General features: G+C 56.0%; 1 protein-coding gene across 4 annotated transcripts in view; it reads left to right on the top strand.

Annotated features, from left to right (window-relative positions):
* MEF2D (myocyte enhancer factor 2D) overlaps positions 1–17,752 on the top strand; it is a 33,025-nt gene extending 15,273 nt beyond the window's left edge. Inside the window, exons 2-12 of one of the 4 annotated variants that reach the window (XM_070784816.1) lie at positions 1,351–1,542; positions 2,155–2,358; positions 3,919–4,053; positions 4,895–5,105; positions 5,317–5,373; positions 6,931–7,121; positions 7,616–7,636; positions 8,806–8,935; positions 12,545–12,764; positions 13,223–13,529; positions 13,861–17,752. In XM_070784816.1, the coding sequence (XP_070640917.1) occupies positions 1,489–1,542; positions 2,155–2,358; positions 3,919–4,053; positions 4,895–5,105; positions 5,317–5,373; positions 6,931–7,121; positions 7,616–7,636; positions 8,806–8,935; positions 12,545–12,764; positions 13,223–13,529; positions 13,861–13,872 (1,542 nt within the window). In that variant the 5' untranslated portion in view covers positions 1,351–1,488 and the 3' untranslated portion in view covers positions 13,873–17,752. Of the gene's footprint in view, positions 1–1,350; positions 1,543–2,154; positions 2,359–3,725; positions 3,864–3,918; positions 4,054–4,894; positions 5,106–5,316; positions 5,374–6,930; positions 7,122–7,615; positions 7,637–8,805; positions 8,936–12,544; positions 12,765–13,222; positions 13,530–13,860 lie in introns of all 4 variants that reach the window. The other 3 variants (XM_070784809.1, XM_070784834.1, XM_070784827.1) reach the window with 3 other exon arrangements.
* Positions 17,753–19,793: the final 2,041 nt, after the last annotated feature.

Genomic DNA, 19,793 nt, shown 5'->3' on the forward strand with positions numbered 1-19,793 from the left:
CCCTGGGGTCATCTTGTGCCTCCATCCTGGGCCCTTCCTGCTCCCCCACCCCCACCCCAGCCGCCTGGCTTGTTAGAGCACTGTCCACCCCGAGCATGCTCCTTTTCTGGCTCGAGCGTGGCTGCCATCTCTGTGCCTCCGTCCATCCCGTTACCTCATGTTGTTCAGTGTGGGGCTCCGTTTCCCCTCCTGGCTCTGGAACTGGAGTTCTTCGAGCAGCGGGCCGTGATGGGTTTGTAGGTGTCCTGAGATGGGGGTCCCTCTACCTGGTGCCTGTGTCCCCTGGCTGCCAGCAGCCTCTTTCCTGTATGGCACTGATCTTATATTTTATCTGCTGCTCGGAGTTGAGCAAGGTTGGGGGGCACTACTCTTAGTCTGAACTTGGGCTCTAGACATGGCTCATTCCTCTAGAGCAGGAGTGTGCAAACTATGACCCATGGGCCAAATCTGGCCATGCCGCCTGTTCTTAAAAATCTAGTTTTACTGGGGGCACAGCCACACTCATTCCTTTAATTGTGTTGTCCACAGCTGCATTCACGCTGCAGTGGCAGAGTTGAGTAGTGTATGGCCTGCGAAGCCTGAAATACTTACGATTTAGCTTTTTAAAGAAAAAATTCACAGACCTCTGGTCTAGAGGGTTTGTTTGTTTGTTTAAAGCAGCAGAATCCTTTCTTCAAGCCTGAAATTTAGGCCAAGGCCCACTGAGTAGAACAGATTGGTGTCCAGGAGCCCTGGTTGAAGGGAGAGAGGGCTTCTTCAGCCTGAGCCCTACTCTGGATCTGCAGGCTCCAGGGCTCCAAGTCAGGTGTGAGACCCACTGCTCTGGACCTGCACTGGTATGTTCTTGAGCCAGGGGCGCAGACACACTGGTATTCTGGTAGCAGGTACCCCGTGTGAGCTGTTCACACTCTTGGAGTGTGTTCACTCGGCCCATTCTCTGCACCAGGCTCCGTATGGGAACCGCCATCCTCGGCCAGTGGGGCAGCCGGGGAGCCCAGGTGTCTCTGCTCTGGGTGAGCTCTGGGAAGAAAGAGGGCCTGAGGCATTCTCTAGGACCCAGACCCTTGGAAGTCAAGGAGCTTCCTGAGTGTATTCTGTCTGACCTGAAGCCTGAGGGCAGCTGTGATGGTGTGGGGAAAGCCTTTAGCAGAGTCCTGGGCCTGAGTGAATTCTAGCTTGTGCTTGGCTGTAGCGTGCCATCACCTCTTCACCACCATCTCCTCGGTTTGTGGATGGGGCTCAGATGCTGCCAGCCTCTCACAGGGGTGCTGTGAGCCTGGTCGGTGTGCCCAGGGAGCTGGGCTGCAGGTAGCCACGGCTGACAGTCCTCTTGTAACCCTCCCCACCCAGGAGGCTGTGCAGAAGGTGTCCTGCAGACCATGAACTGAGCGCTGGTCCAAGACCGTTCATGAGCACAGTGTAAGGTGTGCCGAGACCCGCCACCCAGCAATCCCCTCCCTTTCCTGGCACTGAGGATCCCCAGAAAAGATGGGGAGGAAAAAGATTCAGATCCAGCGAATCACCGATGAGCGGAACCGACAGGTGAGGGGATCCTGGAGCCCCACAGAGTGGTTGTGGATAGGGAGTTGGCCTCTGCCTCCAATCCTTCTAGCCACTCCAAGAAGGCTTCCTGGAATAAGGGGGCTCTGGAGTCTATTATGGAAGGGCAAGGGCTGAGTTGGGAGAAGAGGAACCCCCATCTCCCTGCATCTCTTAGGAGTCTTGAGTCCTAGAACCCTAGGGCTCACCGCTGCTGCGGCCAGGCAGACCTGCGTCCCTCCCACGTTCAGCGTGCAGGCCTCAGAACATGCCCAGGCACTTCCCCTTTCACAGGGTGAATCCCTCCCCTCCTCCTATCCCAAAGGAAGAGCCTGGAAGCTCTTGTTTTCTCCTTCCCTAACCTCTTCGTAGCCTCCATCCCAGAGGTGTGGAGTTCTGTCCATCTGACTTCTTTGCCTTCAGTGAATTGGCTCCAGGCTGTGTCTTGGCCATGTTTTGGCAGAGAGGTGCTGACCTGTTCCTTCCCCAGACAGGGGCTCCTAAGAACAGGGCTGTGTTACCCTGAGGCAGGGGCTATGTCCAGCTGCCTGTGGGTGGAACTTCTGGGCAGCCCTTGACTGAGCCACACCTGGCTGCCCACCCACCCATCTACAGGTGACGTTCACCAAGCGGAAGTTCGGGCTGATGAAGAAGGCGTACGAGCTGAGCGTGCTCTGTGACTGCGAGATCGCGCTCATCATCTTCAACCACTCCAACAAGCTGTTCCAGTACGCCAGCACGGACATGGACAAGGTGCTGCTCAAGTACACGGAGTACAACGAGCCCCATGAGAGCCGCACCAACGCCGACATCATCGAGGTGGGCCGCGCGCAGACCCCGCCCCCGCCTGGAGCTGCACACCCCACGCCCACGCACACACACGTGTACACCTGCCCCGTGAAGCCCCCTCACCCATGTGCACACGCATATAAACCCACATCCTCTCACACAAACCCCGGGCCCGAGAAGGAAGGAGGGCAGCAAGGTAGCTGTCAGCTGGGGCTGCCCACTCAGCCCACGCCCACCCAGCACTGTCTGAGCCATTTTCTTCTCATCTGTCAGGTATAACATGACATCTCTGCTCTGTCTTCTCTCAGATTCTCTCTCTCTTTTTTCTTCCTTCTCCATCTTTTGATGTGCTCCTGCATCTGACTCTTTCTTTCTCTGTCTCGTTCTTTGTTTCCATCTCTCCTGCTCTGTCTTTGTCCCTTTGTGGGTCCCCGTGGCTCTGTTTTCTGTTTCAGAGAGCGCCGACCTGATGAACCATTAAAGGACATGGGCTTTGGAATCCAGCTCTGGCCTTTTACGGGCTGTGTGGCCTTGGGCAGGTGGTTTAGCTTCCACAAGCCTTGGTGCCCACCCCCATGAAATGGGGCCAGTGCCTGCTTTGAAGAGTGTTGTGAATTGAATGAGGCAGCCCAGTGTCTGCTTCTCTCACTGGGAGTTCAGGACCTGTGCCGATGAAGAGGGCGCCTGGGAAGCCACAGGCCTGCCTTCTGGGAGCAAGACTTGATTTCAACAGATAGGGAGGAAATTCCTTTATTTTTATATTAGAGAAAACAGATTTACTCTAGACTAGAAAGTAAAATTTACATTCATTTCCAAGACAAAACAAGTATCTGTGAAGATGTTCTGAGCGTGGAGAGGGCGGCCTGGGGGTCTCCTCTAGATGCACCAGGCGTGTGTGCCCTGCTCTGTATGAATGCACGAGAAAAGCATGAGCCTTTGGTCAGGGACAACGCACAAGGTGGTGCATGCTAGGAACTCAGTAAATGCAAGGAACGATTTTGCCTTTCTCCCTCTTATTCTTCTCCCTTTCTGTCTCAGTCTCTACTTCTCTCTTCCGTTCTTTTTTTAAATAGAGCCCAGGGGTGGAGTCAGGCAGTCAGCCCTAGAGCTGCCTTCTCCTGAGGACCTTCTGTGCCTCTGGCCAGCTCGCCTAAGGCTGCACAGGCACCAGCGGCTCAGGGCTGGCCCCTCAACCCATCCCCCAGAAATGCCCCGCCCTGCCACCAACCACAGAGCCACACGGTGCCCCAGGAGGGGTGGGCCACCGTGAGGGGAGGGGGCTGAGAACCCTGAGGTGGGGAGACAGTAGGGGAGTCTTGGGGAGGGGCTGGAAGGAGCGCCAGAGGGCAGGCAGGGGAGGACCCTCACCCCTGCTGACGGTGGTGGTGCGGTTACAGACCCTGAGGAAGAAGGGCTTCAACGGCTGCGACAGCCCGGAGCCCGACGGGGAGGACTCGCTGGAACAGAGCCCCCTGCTGGAGGACAAGTACCGGCGCGCCAGCGAGGAGCTGGACGGGCTCTTCCGGCGCTACGGGGTGAGCCCCACTCACTCTCTCTCTGTTGGCCCCCCTCCCGGCCCCTTCCCCCCAGGCGCTGCACAAGAAGCACAGGGAATGTGAGAGCCCTGAGGTGGACGAGGTGTTTGCCCTGACCCCCCAGACGGAGGAGAAATATAAAAAGATAGACGAGGAATTTGATAAAATGATGCAGAGTTATAGACTGGCCGTGAGTAGTCGCATGGAGGAGCGCCTCCCTGTGGTGCATGGTGTGGCTTTGCGCCCCGCCCCGGCCCTCCGCGGCCTCTGGTGGATGTTCTGCTCTGAGCCGCGTGGGGCTGTTGGTGACCACTGAGGACCCTCTGACCTTGGTTGTGATAAACCCGTGACCCTTGTCATGGAGCATAAGCTGGGAGAGTCCTGGAGTGTCCCCCTCACCAGCAAGAAGTGTGTAGATGGACTGAAATCCTTAGATGACTAGAAAGTAGAGAATGTGCTTTTTGTCCAGATCTGTTTTGGGGAGAGGCCCCTCTCAGCCTGCTCTGACACCCCAGCCCAAGATACTCAGTTGCACTGTTGAGGGGAGGCAGAGACTGCTGAAGGGGAAGAAAGTGAGGTGGGTGAACACCCTCTATAGCAGGCGGGCGGATGAGAGACGACTAGTGAGGTGACGCCCCGACCCATGCGCTCGGCCTTAACAGCTCTGTGTGTGAGTTGGAGTCTATACTCAGGGCCTCTAACCTGCTCTCTGTGTGTCCTGCCTGGCTGAGGACTAACCCACCTCCGCTAGGGGGGTTCTAGGTGTCCCGGGTCCATCTGCAGTGAGTAGAGTCTTCTTCTCATTCTCTGGGCCAGAACTGGATCCCAAAGCACTCCAGCCTGCGTCCTTCCTTGGTGGGAGGGGCAGGCATGATTCCAGGGGGGCCCAGAGCAGAGAGATCGAGCTGCTGCTGGCCACAGGACACACAGCCCAGAGACTATAGAGAAGCCCCGGCCTGCCCTCCCAGGCAGAGTGGGTCCAGGCTAAGGGGTCACCCTGGCCTGACCCTGCCTCTCCTTCTTCTGTCTAGTCAGCTGTCCCGGCCCCCAACTTTGCCATGCCTGTCACGGTGCCCGTGTCCAGTCAGAGCTCCCTGCAGTTCAGCAATCCCAGCGGCTCCCTGGCCACCCCTTCCCTGGTGACGTCGTCCCTCACGGACCCACGGCTCCTGTCCCCCCAGCAGCCAGCACTGCAGAGGAGCAGCGTGTCTCCCGGCCTGCCCCAGCGGCCAGCCAGTGCAGGTGAGTGAGCCGACAGGCTGGGGGAGGCGGCAGTGAGGTGTGAGGACGTGCGGACTCTGTCTCCACAGCGACTGTCCCACGTCCCCCACTGCAGCGCTGTCCCATGTGCGGGGCTCCCGAGGGAAGGGGCTGCAACTCCTCTCCCTGTTCAGTTCCCAGGCCTCCCCCTGGAAGGGGGCATCCTGTCAGCTCATGGTTCTTTTTCCTGCAGGGGCCATGCTGGGGGGAGACCTCAGCAGTGCTAACGGAGCCTGCCCCAGCCCTGTTGGTGAGTAAAGCTGCTCTTCTGTCTGGGAGTGGGCCAGAGTCTGCCTGCTCAGTGGCTTCAGGTGTCCAGGGACCAGGAGGGACCTAGGTCAGACGAGAGAAAGATCGCAGAACCTGAGTTGGTGGTATACAGAGTCTGAGGACTTTTAAGCCCCTGGATTTTTTTGTCTGTAGCAGTGATTGGTGCGGATGATCAACAAAGACGTAGGCTTAGGGAATTCTGGGCAAACTGAGAACTCACCAACATTTCCAGTGGGAGGAGAGGTTCCAGGGTCTTCCAGTTGAGTTAGGGGTGTCTGGTTGGGGTCTGGAGGACACGAATATCTGACATTGCCGACGATAGAGGCATGGACTCACATACACTCTCACACACAGATATTCTCACTCGTATGGGAATATCCAGACAATAGATGTGTACTTGTGAGCACACATCTATGAACCACAGAAGAAAGGCTGCTCCCTCCGTGCGTACCCCCACCCCCACCCCCAGCAGCTGACAGCCCCTCCTGCCTGTGCCGTTGTCCGCTGGTGACTGTGACTTCGAATGTCACCATTGACGTCACCCTGACATTCCTGCCATTCCCGGAGTGATCCGGGAATTGGGATGGAGGCAGCCACACACTTCCAGGGAAGCAGTGTGCTCTCAGGAGACAGAGCAAGGTGACACTTCTGATTGTGGTCACTCCCACATCTCTGGGATTTAGAATTCCCCAGGCGCCATGTACTACTACCTCCTTGGCAGTAGCTATATACGGGGCGTGAAATGGGTGAATACCCCTCCCCCGCAAAGGAAGGGCCAGAGAAATGTCTGCAGACCTTAAGGAACAATGATCCTTGTAGACCCTCAAGCACAGCAGTAGAAAGTGGTTGTGTGGCTCTGGACACATCACACCTCTGCCAAGCGGGCTTTGTTTGTGCTTCTGTAAATGTGGTTAATGATACGTGTCCTGTCCGTCTTGCAGGGTTAGTGTGAGGATTAAATACGCTGAGATGTATGTGAAGGCCCTGTGTTGGTTATGGAGCGTGGAACAAGTGTAAAAGATGGTTATTCTGCTTATTACCAGTCTAATTATGGGGGCAGCTATGTCACCAGTCCGCTAGTTCCAGTAACACCACCACGACAAGTTCATGGTGCGTCTTTCCTGGCATTCCCAGCTCAAGGCAAGGGGAGCAGTCTGAATATTGATTTGATCTTGTGACCAGGATCCTCACTGAGTCTTAGCTTTCAGGCTGCCACCTTTGCACAACCTGTGTCTTTATGGGCCTGGTTGGGGGCAAGTGGTAGACTTCCTGTCATCGGTGACCAGCTCCTACCACCTAGCCCCATCACATCTAGCTTGGAGTCATGGGGATGAACCTGATGATTGAGGAGTAAGGAGTGTTCTCCCCCTATTGCCAAGACAAGGTCGTTTTAGGGGAAAATTAGAGAACTCAGGCCCTACTCAAAACCTGAGCATGATTCTGAGAAGTTCTGGGTGACAGGCGTTCTGGAACAGCTAATAAGGATAAGTGGTAGGTCCATGTTTTTCCTTTTACCCCTTTTTTTTCACCTCTCCAGGAAATGGCTATGTCAGTGCTCGGGCTTCCCCTGGCCTCCTCCCCGTGGCCAACGGCAACAGCCTAAACAAGGTCATCCCTGCCAAGTCTCCACCCCCACCCGCCCACAGCGCCCAGCTTGGAGCCCCCAGCCGCAAGCCTGACCTAAGGGTCATCACTTCCCAGGGAGGAAAGGGGTTAATGCATCACTTGGTGAGTGGGGTGTTTGGACCAAGGGCAGGGGCTGAGGAATGGGAGAGTGGGGAGGGAGGACAAAGCTGACCTCCAGTGGAAGAGATGAAAGTTAACCAGCAGCCAGGGCTTCCCGAGAGAATGTGGAATCGTGGCTTTTTATGAGCTCTTCCTCCCAAAGGGCCTTACGAGAGGTTGGAACACAGAATTACCAGCCTCACAGGAGGTGAAACGGGACACAAGGTGGGAGAGAAGGTTCCCTGGTGATAACAGGGGGATGAGAGGAGGACTTGCCCTTACAGCAGAGGGACGCGGGTTAGCCTGTGAGGATTTCCTCACTGGTGGGCTCTGGGAGATAGCACCTTCGGAGATCAGTGAAGAGCTCTGTCATTCTGGGCCAGAGAGCTGCCCTGCTCTGATGCAGAGGTAGATGGGATGGCCATGGGGGCAGGGGTGTGAGGGAAGGGCAAAGGCCAGAGACTGAACCATCCCCTTGGTTTTATTTCTGCTCCCAGACTGAGGACCATTTAGATCTGGTAAGTGAGGCTGTGAGGTGTTTGCTGTGGCTTTGAATCCCGGGCAAGCCCGTTGCTCTGTGGCCCCAGCATGGAGTGCTGTGTGTGCCCTGTCCTTGTACCTGTGTGTGCGCGTGGTGCTCGGTTAGCTGCCAGGAGTTGTGCTTAGTGCCAGGTGGGATACAGAAGTGAATGGGGTGGGGGCAAGGGGTCACACGTGCACGTGTGTGTACCTGAGTGTCTGTGGACATCTTCCTGTGATGTTGCTTTTGTGCAGACTCATCTCTGCGTGTGTGTGCACATGTGCGCGAGAGGGGAGCGGGCGTGCCCCAGGCCTCAGAGGCCCCATCTTGTTGTGTCCAGCATGCCTGCATTAGGCCCCTGCCCTCTGACTCTACTCAGGCCCACCCAGGACAGGGCCCTCCAGCGGAGTGCCAGCCAGACAGGAAAATTGGCTTTCTGGGGAAGCTGAGGCCAGGCAAGGCCAGAGTTGTCCTTGGCTGTGGGTTTCCCTGCCTCCCCCATCTCCGTGTGCTCCTTCCTGCATACAGCCCGTCTTACAGGCACTCAGAGGCGCACACAGCCACTCTTTCTCTCTCTCACGCACACACACGTACATACTCACCCTCAGCCGGAGTGGGGCGGGGGCTCCTCCCCCCCCCGCCCATCTCCCTGACGGGAGGCCAGAGAGGCTGGAAAAGGCAGGCAGGCTTTGGCGGCCAACACGGCGGCAGTTTCGGCCCCACTGTGGAGTTGGAATAAACAAGTGACTCAGCGGCAGATGGAGCTGACAGCCCCACACACGTGCGTGCGTACACGCAGGCACACGCCACGCCAGGCCCCGCGTTCCCTTCACACATGCCAGCGCGCTTCGAGCAGGCTGTGTGCTGCAGTGTGGCGGACGGAGGGGCCAGCCAGGAGGAGAGTGGGGGTGGCGCCCCGGCTGGTGCTGGGGCTACAGGGCACCTTCCCCTTTGCACATGTGTAGGTGGGAGTACATCTGTGTGTGCACGTTTCTGTCTGTGGATTTCAGCATCTCTGTATGCATCTGTGTGTGTGTGTATCTCTGGGGCCTCCATGTTGAGGCATCCCACCTGGGCCTTGAGTTGCCCAGGTGGGCTTTGGAGTGGGGGGCCTGGGTAAAGCAGCCCACACATCTGCCACCTCTGACAGACTGTTTTCTCTTGCAGAACAATGCCCAGCGCCTCGGGGTCTCCCAGTCCACCCACTCGCTCACCACCCCAGTGGTTTCCGTGGCAACACCGAGTTTACTCAGCCAGGGCCTCCCCTTCTCTTCCATGCCCACTGCCTACAATACAGGTGAGTGTCCATGTTACATGTAGCCGGGTGCTGTTGACCTCGGGGCAGGGGTGGGACCACAGAGGAAACACAACGTATTCTCTGGGGGCTGCCCCAATCTGAGGAAGGTGTTGATTTGGGGGAGTCCCCAGGAAGTGGTACCCCGTTCCAGTATTCTTGCCTGGAAATCCCATGGACAGAGGAGCCTGGTGGGCTGTATAGTCCCTGGGGTCGCAGAGCTGGACATGAATGAGCACACACACAGCACACTGCCTAATTAAGGGTGCCAGGTTTAGCAGATAGCAGCATCAGATGCCACTCACACGGTGCTGGTGTTCCTGGAACTGTCTCTAAGACATAGTTACAGAAGAATTATTCATTGTTTTCGTCGGAAAAATCAAATTTAAGTGAGTGTGAGTATCCCTTATTTTTACATAGGATCTGATGGAGATGGAGAGCCCTGTCCTTGGGCAGCTCCCATCTGAGGTGGGCTGAGCAGCTGGGTGACTCAGGCTGACCAGGTCGGGGAGTGGGGAGGGAAGCATGTCCAGGTCCGGAAGGAGGAGGATGAAGAAATGAGAGAGAGGGAGGCGGTGGAGGCCCAAGAGGAAGCATGGTTAGGAAGGTGTACCCAGCTTCCTGGGGAAGCCAAGTAGGGACTCTAGGGCAAGGTGGAGGAGGAAGAAGCGGGCTCTAACCCTGATGTTGGCTTGGTGGAATGATGATGGGGGAAGGGAGGAGGAAGTCCCATGAAGGTGGGGGAGGGGATCTGAAGTCTGATGAAGGTGGGGGAGGGGATCTGAAGGTGACGTGTCACTTGGTGACATGAGGGAGGCCTCTGGGTAGAAGAATTCAGAAAGGACACCCAGTGCTTGGACTGTCTTGGGTCCCCAGGGCTGTCCCGGCCTCTGTCACCCACTCACACCCTCCCAGGAACAGTCTGTGACGGAACATCCTAGCCTGCATTCCAAGCTGCTGTGTCAAGAAGGACTTCCCAGTGCAGAAATGCCTTGTCACCTTGCTTCATAGCATCTGTGTGGCTGTGACCCTGGTCTGTTTTTCTCACTGAGGCGAGCCTCTTATGTTCCCCAGCTTCTCTCAGCTGTGAGTGACTTGCATCAGGGCTGTTCTGCAGTGAAATCAGACTAGACCAGAGACCGCTAAACTTCTCCCCACTCTCCAAGCCCCCATTCCAGAGTTGAATCATGCTAGGTAGGTCCCAGACACCAGTACAGAGAGCCACAGAATCCCACCTCTTCCCTGTGTGTAGAAATCAGAACCCAGCCCTGTGTGTAGGAAAGGCCCTTAGGGCAGGTGAAAGAGCTGGAGGGACTGCCCCATGTTGAGGGGCAGACCTGGCATGTGTGCTGGGGGTCCAGAGTGTATCACCGGGTGTTTGTGCAGCCCGTTGTCCCTTGCACGTGCTCCTGTGTGTGCACTCCTGAGTTGTCGTGTCCTTGGGCAGCTTTAGAGAGGACTGCTTCAGATGGCTGCACCCTTGGAGCCCAGCAGGAGTTCTCCCCAGTGAGTTGCGGGTGGACGGGGTCTCTGAGGCCCTTTTGGCCCTGGCAGCCTGGGTGGTTGGTAGAGGGCAGCGCTCAGGAGCTGCTGTTGACTGGAGAATCCCATGGTGGTGGTTTCCTGCCGTCTTCTCAGGTCCTTCACCGGTCTCTGTGGAGCAGGAGGGAGGTTAGTCGGTGTCCGTGAACCTGGGACAGACATTCAGCAAAGCCAGACTTTAGACTCTATTTGTCAGGCTGGTGAGAAAGGAGATTCTGACCCTGGGCTGCCCTCGGAGCCCTGCTGGGAAGTGTTTGGGCTTTCTCACATCCTCTGGAAAACCAGGGGCTCCAGTTCCTCCTGCTGCAGGAGTAGTTAAGTAGATCTCAGTCTAAACAGCAGGTGTTTTCAGGTGACCCTCTGTATACAAACAGAACCCCAGTGAACACGTTGCTGTTTAGTTGTTCACTGTTTACAGTCCCTGGCCCCCGTCCAAACTCCAGCTGGGGGTGATATGCCTCTGGAAATACCACGGGTAAGGGACAGGCCTGGCCCCTTGTTGACACTGGCTGCAGAGGTCTGGCTGTGGTCCTTCTAAGAGCAGACCAAGGGGCCGGTGGGGAGTCAAATCTGTAGGTAGACAGGGCGGGAGTGTGGTGGGAAAGTGCAGGAGTGGGGGTTGAGTCCCTACCAGTCACTGGCTGGGGGCGTCGGGCAAGGCACCGCGCTCCTCAGAGTTGGTGTCCTTGTTTCTGAAATGAACGTTGTAAAGAGTTGGTCCTCCGGGCTCCTGTCTGCCCTTGGTCTGCCTTTTAAATTTAAGTGTCTCAACACTCCTGGCTAACACTGTTGTAAGACCAGAGGCAAGCATAGACCATCTATAGAGTGAGATTCAAAGATAATAAAGAAGCCTGGGGTCTTGTCTGAGCTCTGCCATTGGTTTTCACTGTGACCTGGGGAGAGTTCCTCAAACTTGAGGCTGCAGTTACCTTGTTGGTGAGTGAATAATAACAGCAGGTGAATCCTGTGAATATTTACTATGTGCCAGACACCGTTCTCTAAGCTTCATATGCATTAACTCACTCAGTCCTCAAAGCAGCTGTGTGAGGCAGGCAGGTTTATTGCCTCCAGTTTACAGACAGAATGAGTTCACCAAAGTCACATGGCCTGTGAGTGGAGGTGGCCAGGAAGTCTGACCCCATGGCTCGCATCCTGCTCCTATCTGTTCCATTACACAGATAATCCTGTCTTCCCCGCTCCAGAGGCTGCAGCAGACAGCCCCTCAGGTGGTGTGGCAGGGGGCCGGCTGGTCGGCACGTCCTCCCCACCACAGCACAGTGCTGTCGGCCCTGTTCCTCAGGGGAGACATTTTCTAAACAGTCCCAAACAGGCTGCGGCATGAAATACAACAGGGCTGTGTAAATTGTGAAACATTTCACGGTTCTGTTTGTTCTGTGACAGTGCAAACATCACAGTTTCTTCACTGAGACAGGCATTTTGGAAAACAAGACGCGCCACCTCATGGGGAAATCACCAGACCCCGGGCGGTTGTCCCGCAGGCCCGTTTCCCTCACAGGCCCTCCTGGGCAGCAGAGGTGCGTGCACTTGAGTTTGTGGGCGCAGCAGCTGGAACCCTTGCTGCCACCTGTCCTGTGTGTTGGGCTTGAGGAATGGTGGTTCCAGTCTTTCGTTTCAGAGGCGCCACTCACCTAGCCTTTCCCTCGACTCCCCTCTGTCCCAGAAAGGCACTTGGAACTTGGCAGTCGAAGAGATGACAGTTAGACATATATTAGACTTTCCCTACCTACCTTTTTCCCCTTCTTTTTAAAAACTGGCATTCTAAAAGTGATACCTACACATGGCTGGGGGAAAAAAAAGTTCAACACTTGTTTTAAAAAACCACCTCTCTTTTACATCCTGTTAAAAAGCAACACCTCGTGGTTAAGATTTGCGTTTCTTTGAGTGCCGTCTTCACTGAGTTCAGATGGGCTGATTTAATTATTCACAGCTATCATTAACAGCTCCCCCCACCTTGATAGAACTGGAGGCGGCTCCCCAGGGCGTGGGAGCCTCTATTCTCTTTCCCACAGTGGGAAGCTCCCCCTCACTTTCCTCCCTTACCCTGTACAGATTACCAGTTGACCAGTGCAGAGCTCTCCTCCTTACCAGCCTTCAGTTCACCTGGGGGGCTGTCGCTCAGCAACGTCACTGCCTGGCAGCAGCCGCAGCAGCCACCCCAGCCGCAGCCTCCGCAGCAGCCGCAGCCGCAGCCACCCCAGCCACCCCAGCAGCCACAACAGCCACCTCAGCAGCAGCCCCACCTGGTCCCTGTGTCTCTCAGCAACCTAATGTGAGTCCTGGGGGCCGCCCTGCCGGTGTCCATGGCGGGAGAGTGACGGGCGGGAAGAGGAGAGGCCTTCAGAGATCTGAAATCCCTTCAGGGTTGTTGTCAGTGGACAGCATGCGAGCCACTAAGTGGCAGGCCTGGCATCCCTGGTGTGGGCCTGGGAGACCCACCTGAGCCTCTCCCCTAGCCAGCCCAGGGGTGGGGGGCCCCCAAGGCTGCAGAAGATGACATAGGTTAGAAAGAAAACTAACACGGTTTATCTTCTTCTTTTCCCTCCTCGGCGCCACCCCCGGCCGCCCTGCCTTTCTGGTCTCTTTCTCCATACACCTGTCCCCAACCCAACCCCACCTCCCATCTTCTCATTCTCTGTCCTTTCTCTGTCTTGTGACCTCCCCTCACTTTTTCTGTCACTCATGTCCTCTCTTCTGTCCCCTGCACTCCTGCCCATTGCCTATCTCCAGCCCGGGCAGCCCCTTGCCCCACGTGGGTGCCGCCCTCACAGTCACCACCCACCCCCACATCAGCATCAAGTCGGAACCAGTGTCCCCCAGCCGTGAGCGCAGCCCTGCGCCTCCGCCTCCAGCTGTGTTTCCGGCTACCCGCCCTGAGCCTGGCGACGCTCTCAGCAGCCCGGCTGGGGGCTCCTACGAGACGGGGGACCGGGATGATGGACGGGGGGACTTCGGGCCCACACTGGGCCTGCTGCGCCCAGCCCCAGAGCCTGAGGCTGAGGGCTCAGCTGTGAAGAGGATGCGACTCGACACCTGGGTACTGTAGCGTCGCCCCTCCTGTCTGCCGTTGTCTGCTCCACCCAGGGACTGCCCCATAAGCCCCCCAGCCTGTCTCGTCTCCCACCCACAAGGCCTTGTGGCCAGCTAGCCCTTCCGTCAGCCCTCACAGGGCAGGACTGGCACCCTTTTCCCCCGCCAGAGGCCCATCTCCCCTGCCTCCAGCATCAGTCCTGCTGCTTGATGACTTCCCCCTCAGAGCTGGCCCTGCCACCAGAGTCCTGGCCCTACTGGGAGAGGGGCGTGGGGGCACAGAGCCTGTAGTCTGGGCCACGCCCTCACACCCCCTTCTCCATCTCCTCTCTTCACAGACATTAAAGTGACGATCCCCACTCCCCTCCTCTCCGCCTCCCTGATGAAGAGTTGACAATCTCACCGCCCACCCCTCCCTGTCCTGGGCTCCTCCTGCTCGACCCCCCACTTCCTTTCTTGTGCTCCGTGTCCTGTTGACGGTTACATTTGTGTATAATTATTATATTATTATTATTATTATTATATTTTTTTTAATTTGGATTCTCGCTTTGGAGAGGGGATGCACCCATCCCCTCTTTCTGCACCCCCCGCCATTTTCACTGGCTGGGAGGGGCTCTTTTTTGCGGGAAGGGGGGGACACTTTGCACGTTGTACACATATGCTGCAGGAGGGGGTGGGGGGCCCGACAGGCCTTGGGAAAGGACAGGCGCCGAGCCCTGCATGCGGAGCCCTCCCACCCCATCCCCCAGATAGAGGGAAATAACCAAAAAAACTACCAAACAACAAAAACCCCTTACAATAGACTGAGACCCAGAGTCGGCTCAATGAGTGGTGGTGTGTTTTAGGGGGAAGAGGAGGCAGAGGTTCTGAAAAGGGTCTCTGCCTCCGGGCTGTTCTTGTGGCCACGGGCCCATGGGGCAGAATACCCAGGCCTGGGCCCCAAACGCCCCTGTGCACGCGCACGCACACTCTCCCATTCTTGTGTGAGCTGCGCCTCCAAGGTGTGGAGGTGCTGGCCTAGCGAGCACTGGGGCTGGAAGGCTGCCTGGGAATCCGGGGCTGTCGGGGAGGGGGTTGAGCTGGGGCCCCCTGTGAAGCACAGTAGGAGAGAGACAGAGCCATGAGGAGAGAGCTGAGGAGGGGCCGAGGGGCTGGGGCAGGGGGTGAGTTGGGCCCCCTCCCTTCCCCAGCGTTTTCTCTAAGATATACAGTGCAATAGCTCCCCGTCCCTCAGCTGACACCAGCCCAGCAAAGCTGGCCACGAAGTGCAGGGCGAACCGGGAGAGGGAGGTGGCTCCGCAGGAGACGCCTCAGGCACCCTGGGGTCCTTGCATCCAGGGACTAGAGTGAGTGAGGGGACTCGCTCTTCCTTGCACGTACACATCCCCAGGGGAGTGGACCTGGGGTGGTGTGCGAGGCTGGGAGAGGGAACAGAGGAGGCCCGAAGAAGGCCTGCCTCCCTTCTTTCCTCCTTGCCCCTCTCCTGCCCGCCTCCCAGCTCCTTCCGCTCCTGGCCCCCCTCCCCTGCTCTTGGCGCCCTCATTGTCTCGCTACCTCCTGCCCCACCACCCCCAGGCCGCATCCCACCTTCCCTCTTGGCTACTGTAATTGTAAATAGCAACCTTTGGAAAACGTTAGCAGTGTAACAGTCCAGGAAACTGTTTTTTTGTTGTTGTTGTATTGATATGAAATGAGATTCTATTTTTGTCAAAGTATATTGTAATAATAATGACTCAAACGGCCCGTACTGTACAGACGAGATTCTTCTGCTGTTGTTCTTGCTCCCCTCCCTTCCCCCCAAGTCCACCCTCTCTGCTGCCTCCCCAGTGGGGGCGGCCAAAACGTGGGGTCCAGGGACCTCAGGCTGGATCACAGATCAAACTGGAGGGGGCAGGCCCCCGGCCCGCAACCCACCACCACCCCCTGCCCTCCAGGGCCTGGCCTGGGGTGACGTGGGCAGGCAGACTGGGGCCTGCCCCACTCCTTCACAGAAGCCCAGCTCCTCTGCCCAAGGGCTGCAGTGCTCCCTTGGGGTTTCATCCCGATGAGAAAGTAGAGTTAGACAAGGCCTGGTTGGTTGTGTGGTAGGTGAGTCTCTGCCTGCCTCTGCGATCCAGCCGCTTGCAGTATTCCGACACTTGATGCAGGGAAGGAAACAGAAGCAGAGGGGTTCGTGTGACCGCACAGGTACCTGAGTGTGTTTATGAGGGCACCTGGTATTTATGTGTCTGAGTGTACCTTTGTATTTATGTGTGTGTGTATGATTGCATGGGTGTGCCTTTGTGTCTCTGAGCCCGTCTGGGCATGTATGTGAGTCTCCGTGTGAATTGAGCTCTGAGGGCGCACGCGCGTGCCTGTGTTTGTGTATGTGCACGTGTGTGCCTGAGTGTGTGTTTACAGAGGGACAGATGGCTCTTGCAGCCATACAGCCCTGGCTTCCTGCTCTGTGACCCTCCTTCCTGAGCCCCACTCTCTTTTCTCTGCTCCATCACCTGTTCCCACCCTCAACTCTAATGTTTGTACTTCAGTTCGGGGGGATCTGGCATTGGCCCTCTTCGCTTCTCCCTGTTGCCCTACCTCTCCTGCAGCTCCACGCACAATTATCCACCCAGTGCCCACACCTCTATGCACAGGTCCCTCTCCTGGAGTCCCCGCTTCCCCCCACCCCCATCCTGCTCTTAGGATGACACTCAAGTTCTTCTTCCTCTCTGAAGCTTTTTCCGTGCTGGGGCAGTCATTCTTCCTTACAGCTTACCTGCCCCCCCAGCCCCTGCCAGCTGGGCACGCACACAGCATGCCCAGTCTTCTGCAGGTTCCTAGAGGGAGTGTCAGGAATAGAGGAGACTCGATCAGGACCTTGGAAGAAGCCAGGGTGTAGTTTCGCGCATGCATGTGTGCGTCCCCGGAGCCTTGCCCAGCGCCTGGCACATAGCCAGCGCTCGGTAAGTGCTGAGTGGGTGAAAGGTGAATGACAGGTGCTCAGTGAGCGCTGAATGGCTGGCCTTCCCTCTCAGGCTGTTCCTGCCATCAGCCCAGCCCCTTTCTAGGCCGGGCTCGGCCACGTTAAACCCGGGATGGGGGTGAGGGCCCCTGCAGTTCACGGTGCAATATTCACCAGTTTTGCCCTCTGCCTTGTATCGGCAAACCTGGCTTTCGATTACCATGTGTGGATGTGTATGTGTCCTTTTCTTTCTATCCCTGGGGGCAGGAGCTGATCCGTGATTGAATATGTGACCTTTCTGCAAGTCAGTATCCCAGAGTTTCTCCTGGGGGTAGCGGGCTCCTGGCCGGCCCAATGAGCTGGTCCCTGAGAACCCAGATCTCAAGTAGAGACTTCATTTCTTCTTCTTCTCACAAGCCAAATTTGCCTCCACCCACTCCTTCCTCCAAAGAACTGGGCATTTGCCAAAGTAATCACTGGAGTCATCCAATGCCCCTCCCCTCCCCAGGTTTCCCACAGCTTTCAGGGATAGTGGGCAAGAGGACCCTCCCCCCGACACACACCCCCCACAGTGGAACACACCATTTCTCCTCCCCCCAGCAGTGCACACAATGCAGCGAGACTGACCCCTGACCTTTATCCAGCCCTTCCCACCTTGAACAGGAAGGAAGTAATGCACCTTCTCTTGCTGATTATTTATTTGTTTGGAGAGACAGAAATGATGTAAAAGTGTATCTAGAAATATCTATATCTATATATTTTTAACTGACTCTTTGGAATCCCCTGGGGTGGGGTGGGGGGTGCAATTAGGCTTTCATGGAGGAGAGGCAACATGGAGCCTGGGAATGCCTCATCTCCCCTCTTACCACCTCTCTCCGTCCCCTAAGCAGTTGGTAGAAGGAATGGGACTTGTATGGGGGGAGGAGGGGCTGGAATGTTATATGGAGAATCTGGATTCTCTCTGTCTTCCCCACTAAAGTTCCAGAGGGAAGGCGGGGAGGCGGAGGGAGGGGGAGACAGGCCGTGGAGGTGCCCCACCCTCAAACCCGACAATCACCCACACTCCTGGGGCTCCTCCTGGGTCCTGGGCAGGGCGAGTCCAAGTGTGTGGCTGTTGATTTGTTTTCAATATTTCTTTTCGTGCTGTATGGTGATGCTTTCTTAGTATTCTACACAATAAGAAAAGACAAAGTCCTCGAGATTCTTATGAGTTTTGTTTGAAAACTCTTTCACTATATTTGTTGTAAAGAGGTTTACTATTAAAAGAAAAAGAATACACGTTTCTGATACTTCGGCCTGGGTTCTGGTTTCTTTGGTGCGGTCGGCTGAGGAGGGGAAGGAAGGGCTGAGTGGCCCTGTCACGGTGAGAGATCATAGCTTCACCTTGGCAGGAAAGAATGGTGGTTAGCCTGCCAGATACTCAGCATATCTGAGGTGGGGGTTTCAGGTGAGAATTTCTTCCAGATGCTCTGTCAGAAGCAGAGGCAGCCCGAGGACTAAGGGGGGTTGTCTGGTTAGAAGCAGGGAAGGGAAGAACCAATACTGCCCAAGGCCAAGTCAGGAATGATTGGAGTGTGTGTGGTGGAGGAGTAGTGGGGTAGAGGGAGACCTTCGCCTACTGAAAATTCTTCCACGGGAGCAACTTGCCCAGGCATTATGTTAGGCACAAATGGATTCCGTGTTCACAGCACCCAGAGTTCCCTCCAGCAGGGGCAGCTGCCCCACCCCTTCCTTTTGAAGTGCTTTTAACAGTTCCATGGAGCCTCTCTCTGCCCTCCTCGCTACCCCAAAGGGCTTCCCCACCTGCCTTTCTGCAGAGGCTGGCAGAGGCTGGTGGCTCATACTCTCGCAGCCCCATGCCCTGCACAGCCAAGCGGTGGGGCAGGTGCAGGCGCTGTGGAGGAGAGTGCATATGCAGGGCTTGTTAAGTTACTAAGTCGTTGGCCACCCCATGGACTGTGGCCCACCAGGCTCCTCTGTCCGTGGGATTCCCCAGGCAAGAATACTGGAGTGGATTGCCATTTCCTTCACCAGGGGATCTTTCCCACCCAGGGATCGAACCTACGTCTCCTGTATTAGCAGGCAGGTTCTTTACCACCGAGCCACCAGGGAAGCCATAGGGAGGGCTTGGCTCACTACTAACAGGGTTTGGCCACTCCTCTGTACCAGGCTCACACTAGGTGCTGCAGAGGCAAAGATGGAGTATGAAGGGCTCGTATAACGGCGGAGACAGGCCTGCAAATGCCTAAGATCCACAAACCATGGTTTCCATGCTTTGGCTGCTGTATATGCAGGTACCACAGAATGCTTCCATTCCTTGGGCTCTTCATCTGAAAACTACGTGATCTGTACCAGTCCTCTCTCCCTCTCAGAGTCATTACAGATGTTGCCTCTCTTCCTCAGCTGGGGCAGAGGTGAACCATGCTGAGCAGGAAAGGGGTAAGAAGGTACTGTCTTTCAAATGAGGCTCCCCTGCTGGCTGGCTGTGACAAGAACAGCCTTGACAAATCCTGAGCCAAACTTTGTATATCCCATGTCTGTTCCTTAGGCTATTTGGCCTGCCCCTCTATAGTCACAAGCCTGGGTGGGCATTACTGTTGCTCACGAATATCTCCTGTCCTCTTCCCTCCCTAGGCACTAGAAGACTGTTTCCCAGTCCCTGTGTAGTCAAGTGAGGTCATCAAACTAGTTTTGGCCGATGGATTACACTGGAAGTAATGTATGTCACTTCCAAAATCAAGCTGGTAGGTGATTCTCTGAGTGCTCTTTGCCTATTGTGGGAACTGTGGAAACATCAAAGCAGCCTGGATGGCTCAGCTGCCTTAAGGTGTTGTCCAGCACCACAGTGGACTTTTGCATTAATCAAAAATAAGTGTGTTGTATTAAGCCACAGATTTTATTGTGTCTGCCATATAACCTATCCTGTCCTGATTAATGGAGTCTCCATTCACACTGGGACCACCTTGAAGCCCCATCTACTGCTTACCTGCTATGGTGTGGTGGTACAAAGATCTCTGGATGTGGCACAGTCCAGAACTAGTTCAGCTGCTTACCAGCTGTGTGGCCTTGAGTAATCATCTGCCCAAGCGACAGTGTCATAGACTGGAATATAGAGCTAATAGCTGCTTGTCTTCTCTAACCCCAGCCTTCATCTTCTCCAACCCATCCTACCAACTTTGGCACAACACCAATCATCCAACATCTCATGGTTCTCCGCTGCCCACCAGATAAGTCCAAACTACTGGGCAGGGCTCCCAGGACCTTCAGAGAACTGACACAACCTCTTTTCCAGGGTTAGTCCATATGTCTCCACTGCACATACATCCCTTG

This window comes from Bos indicus, chromosome 3 (assembly GCF_029378745.1).
Source record: "Bos indicus isolate NIAB-ARS_2022 breed Sahiwal x Tharparkar chromosome 3, NIAB-ARS_B.indTharparkar_mat_pri_1.0, whole genome shotgun sequence".
NCBI classification, from domain to species: Eukaryota; Metazoa; Chordata; class Mammalia; order Artiodactyla; family Bovidae; genus Bos; species Bos indicus.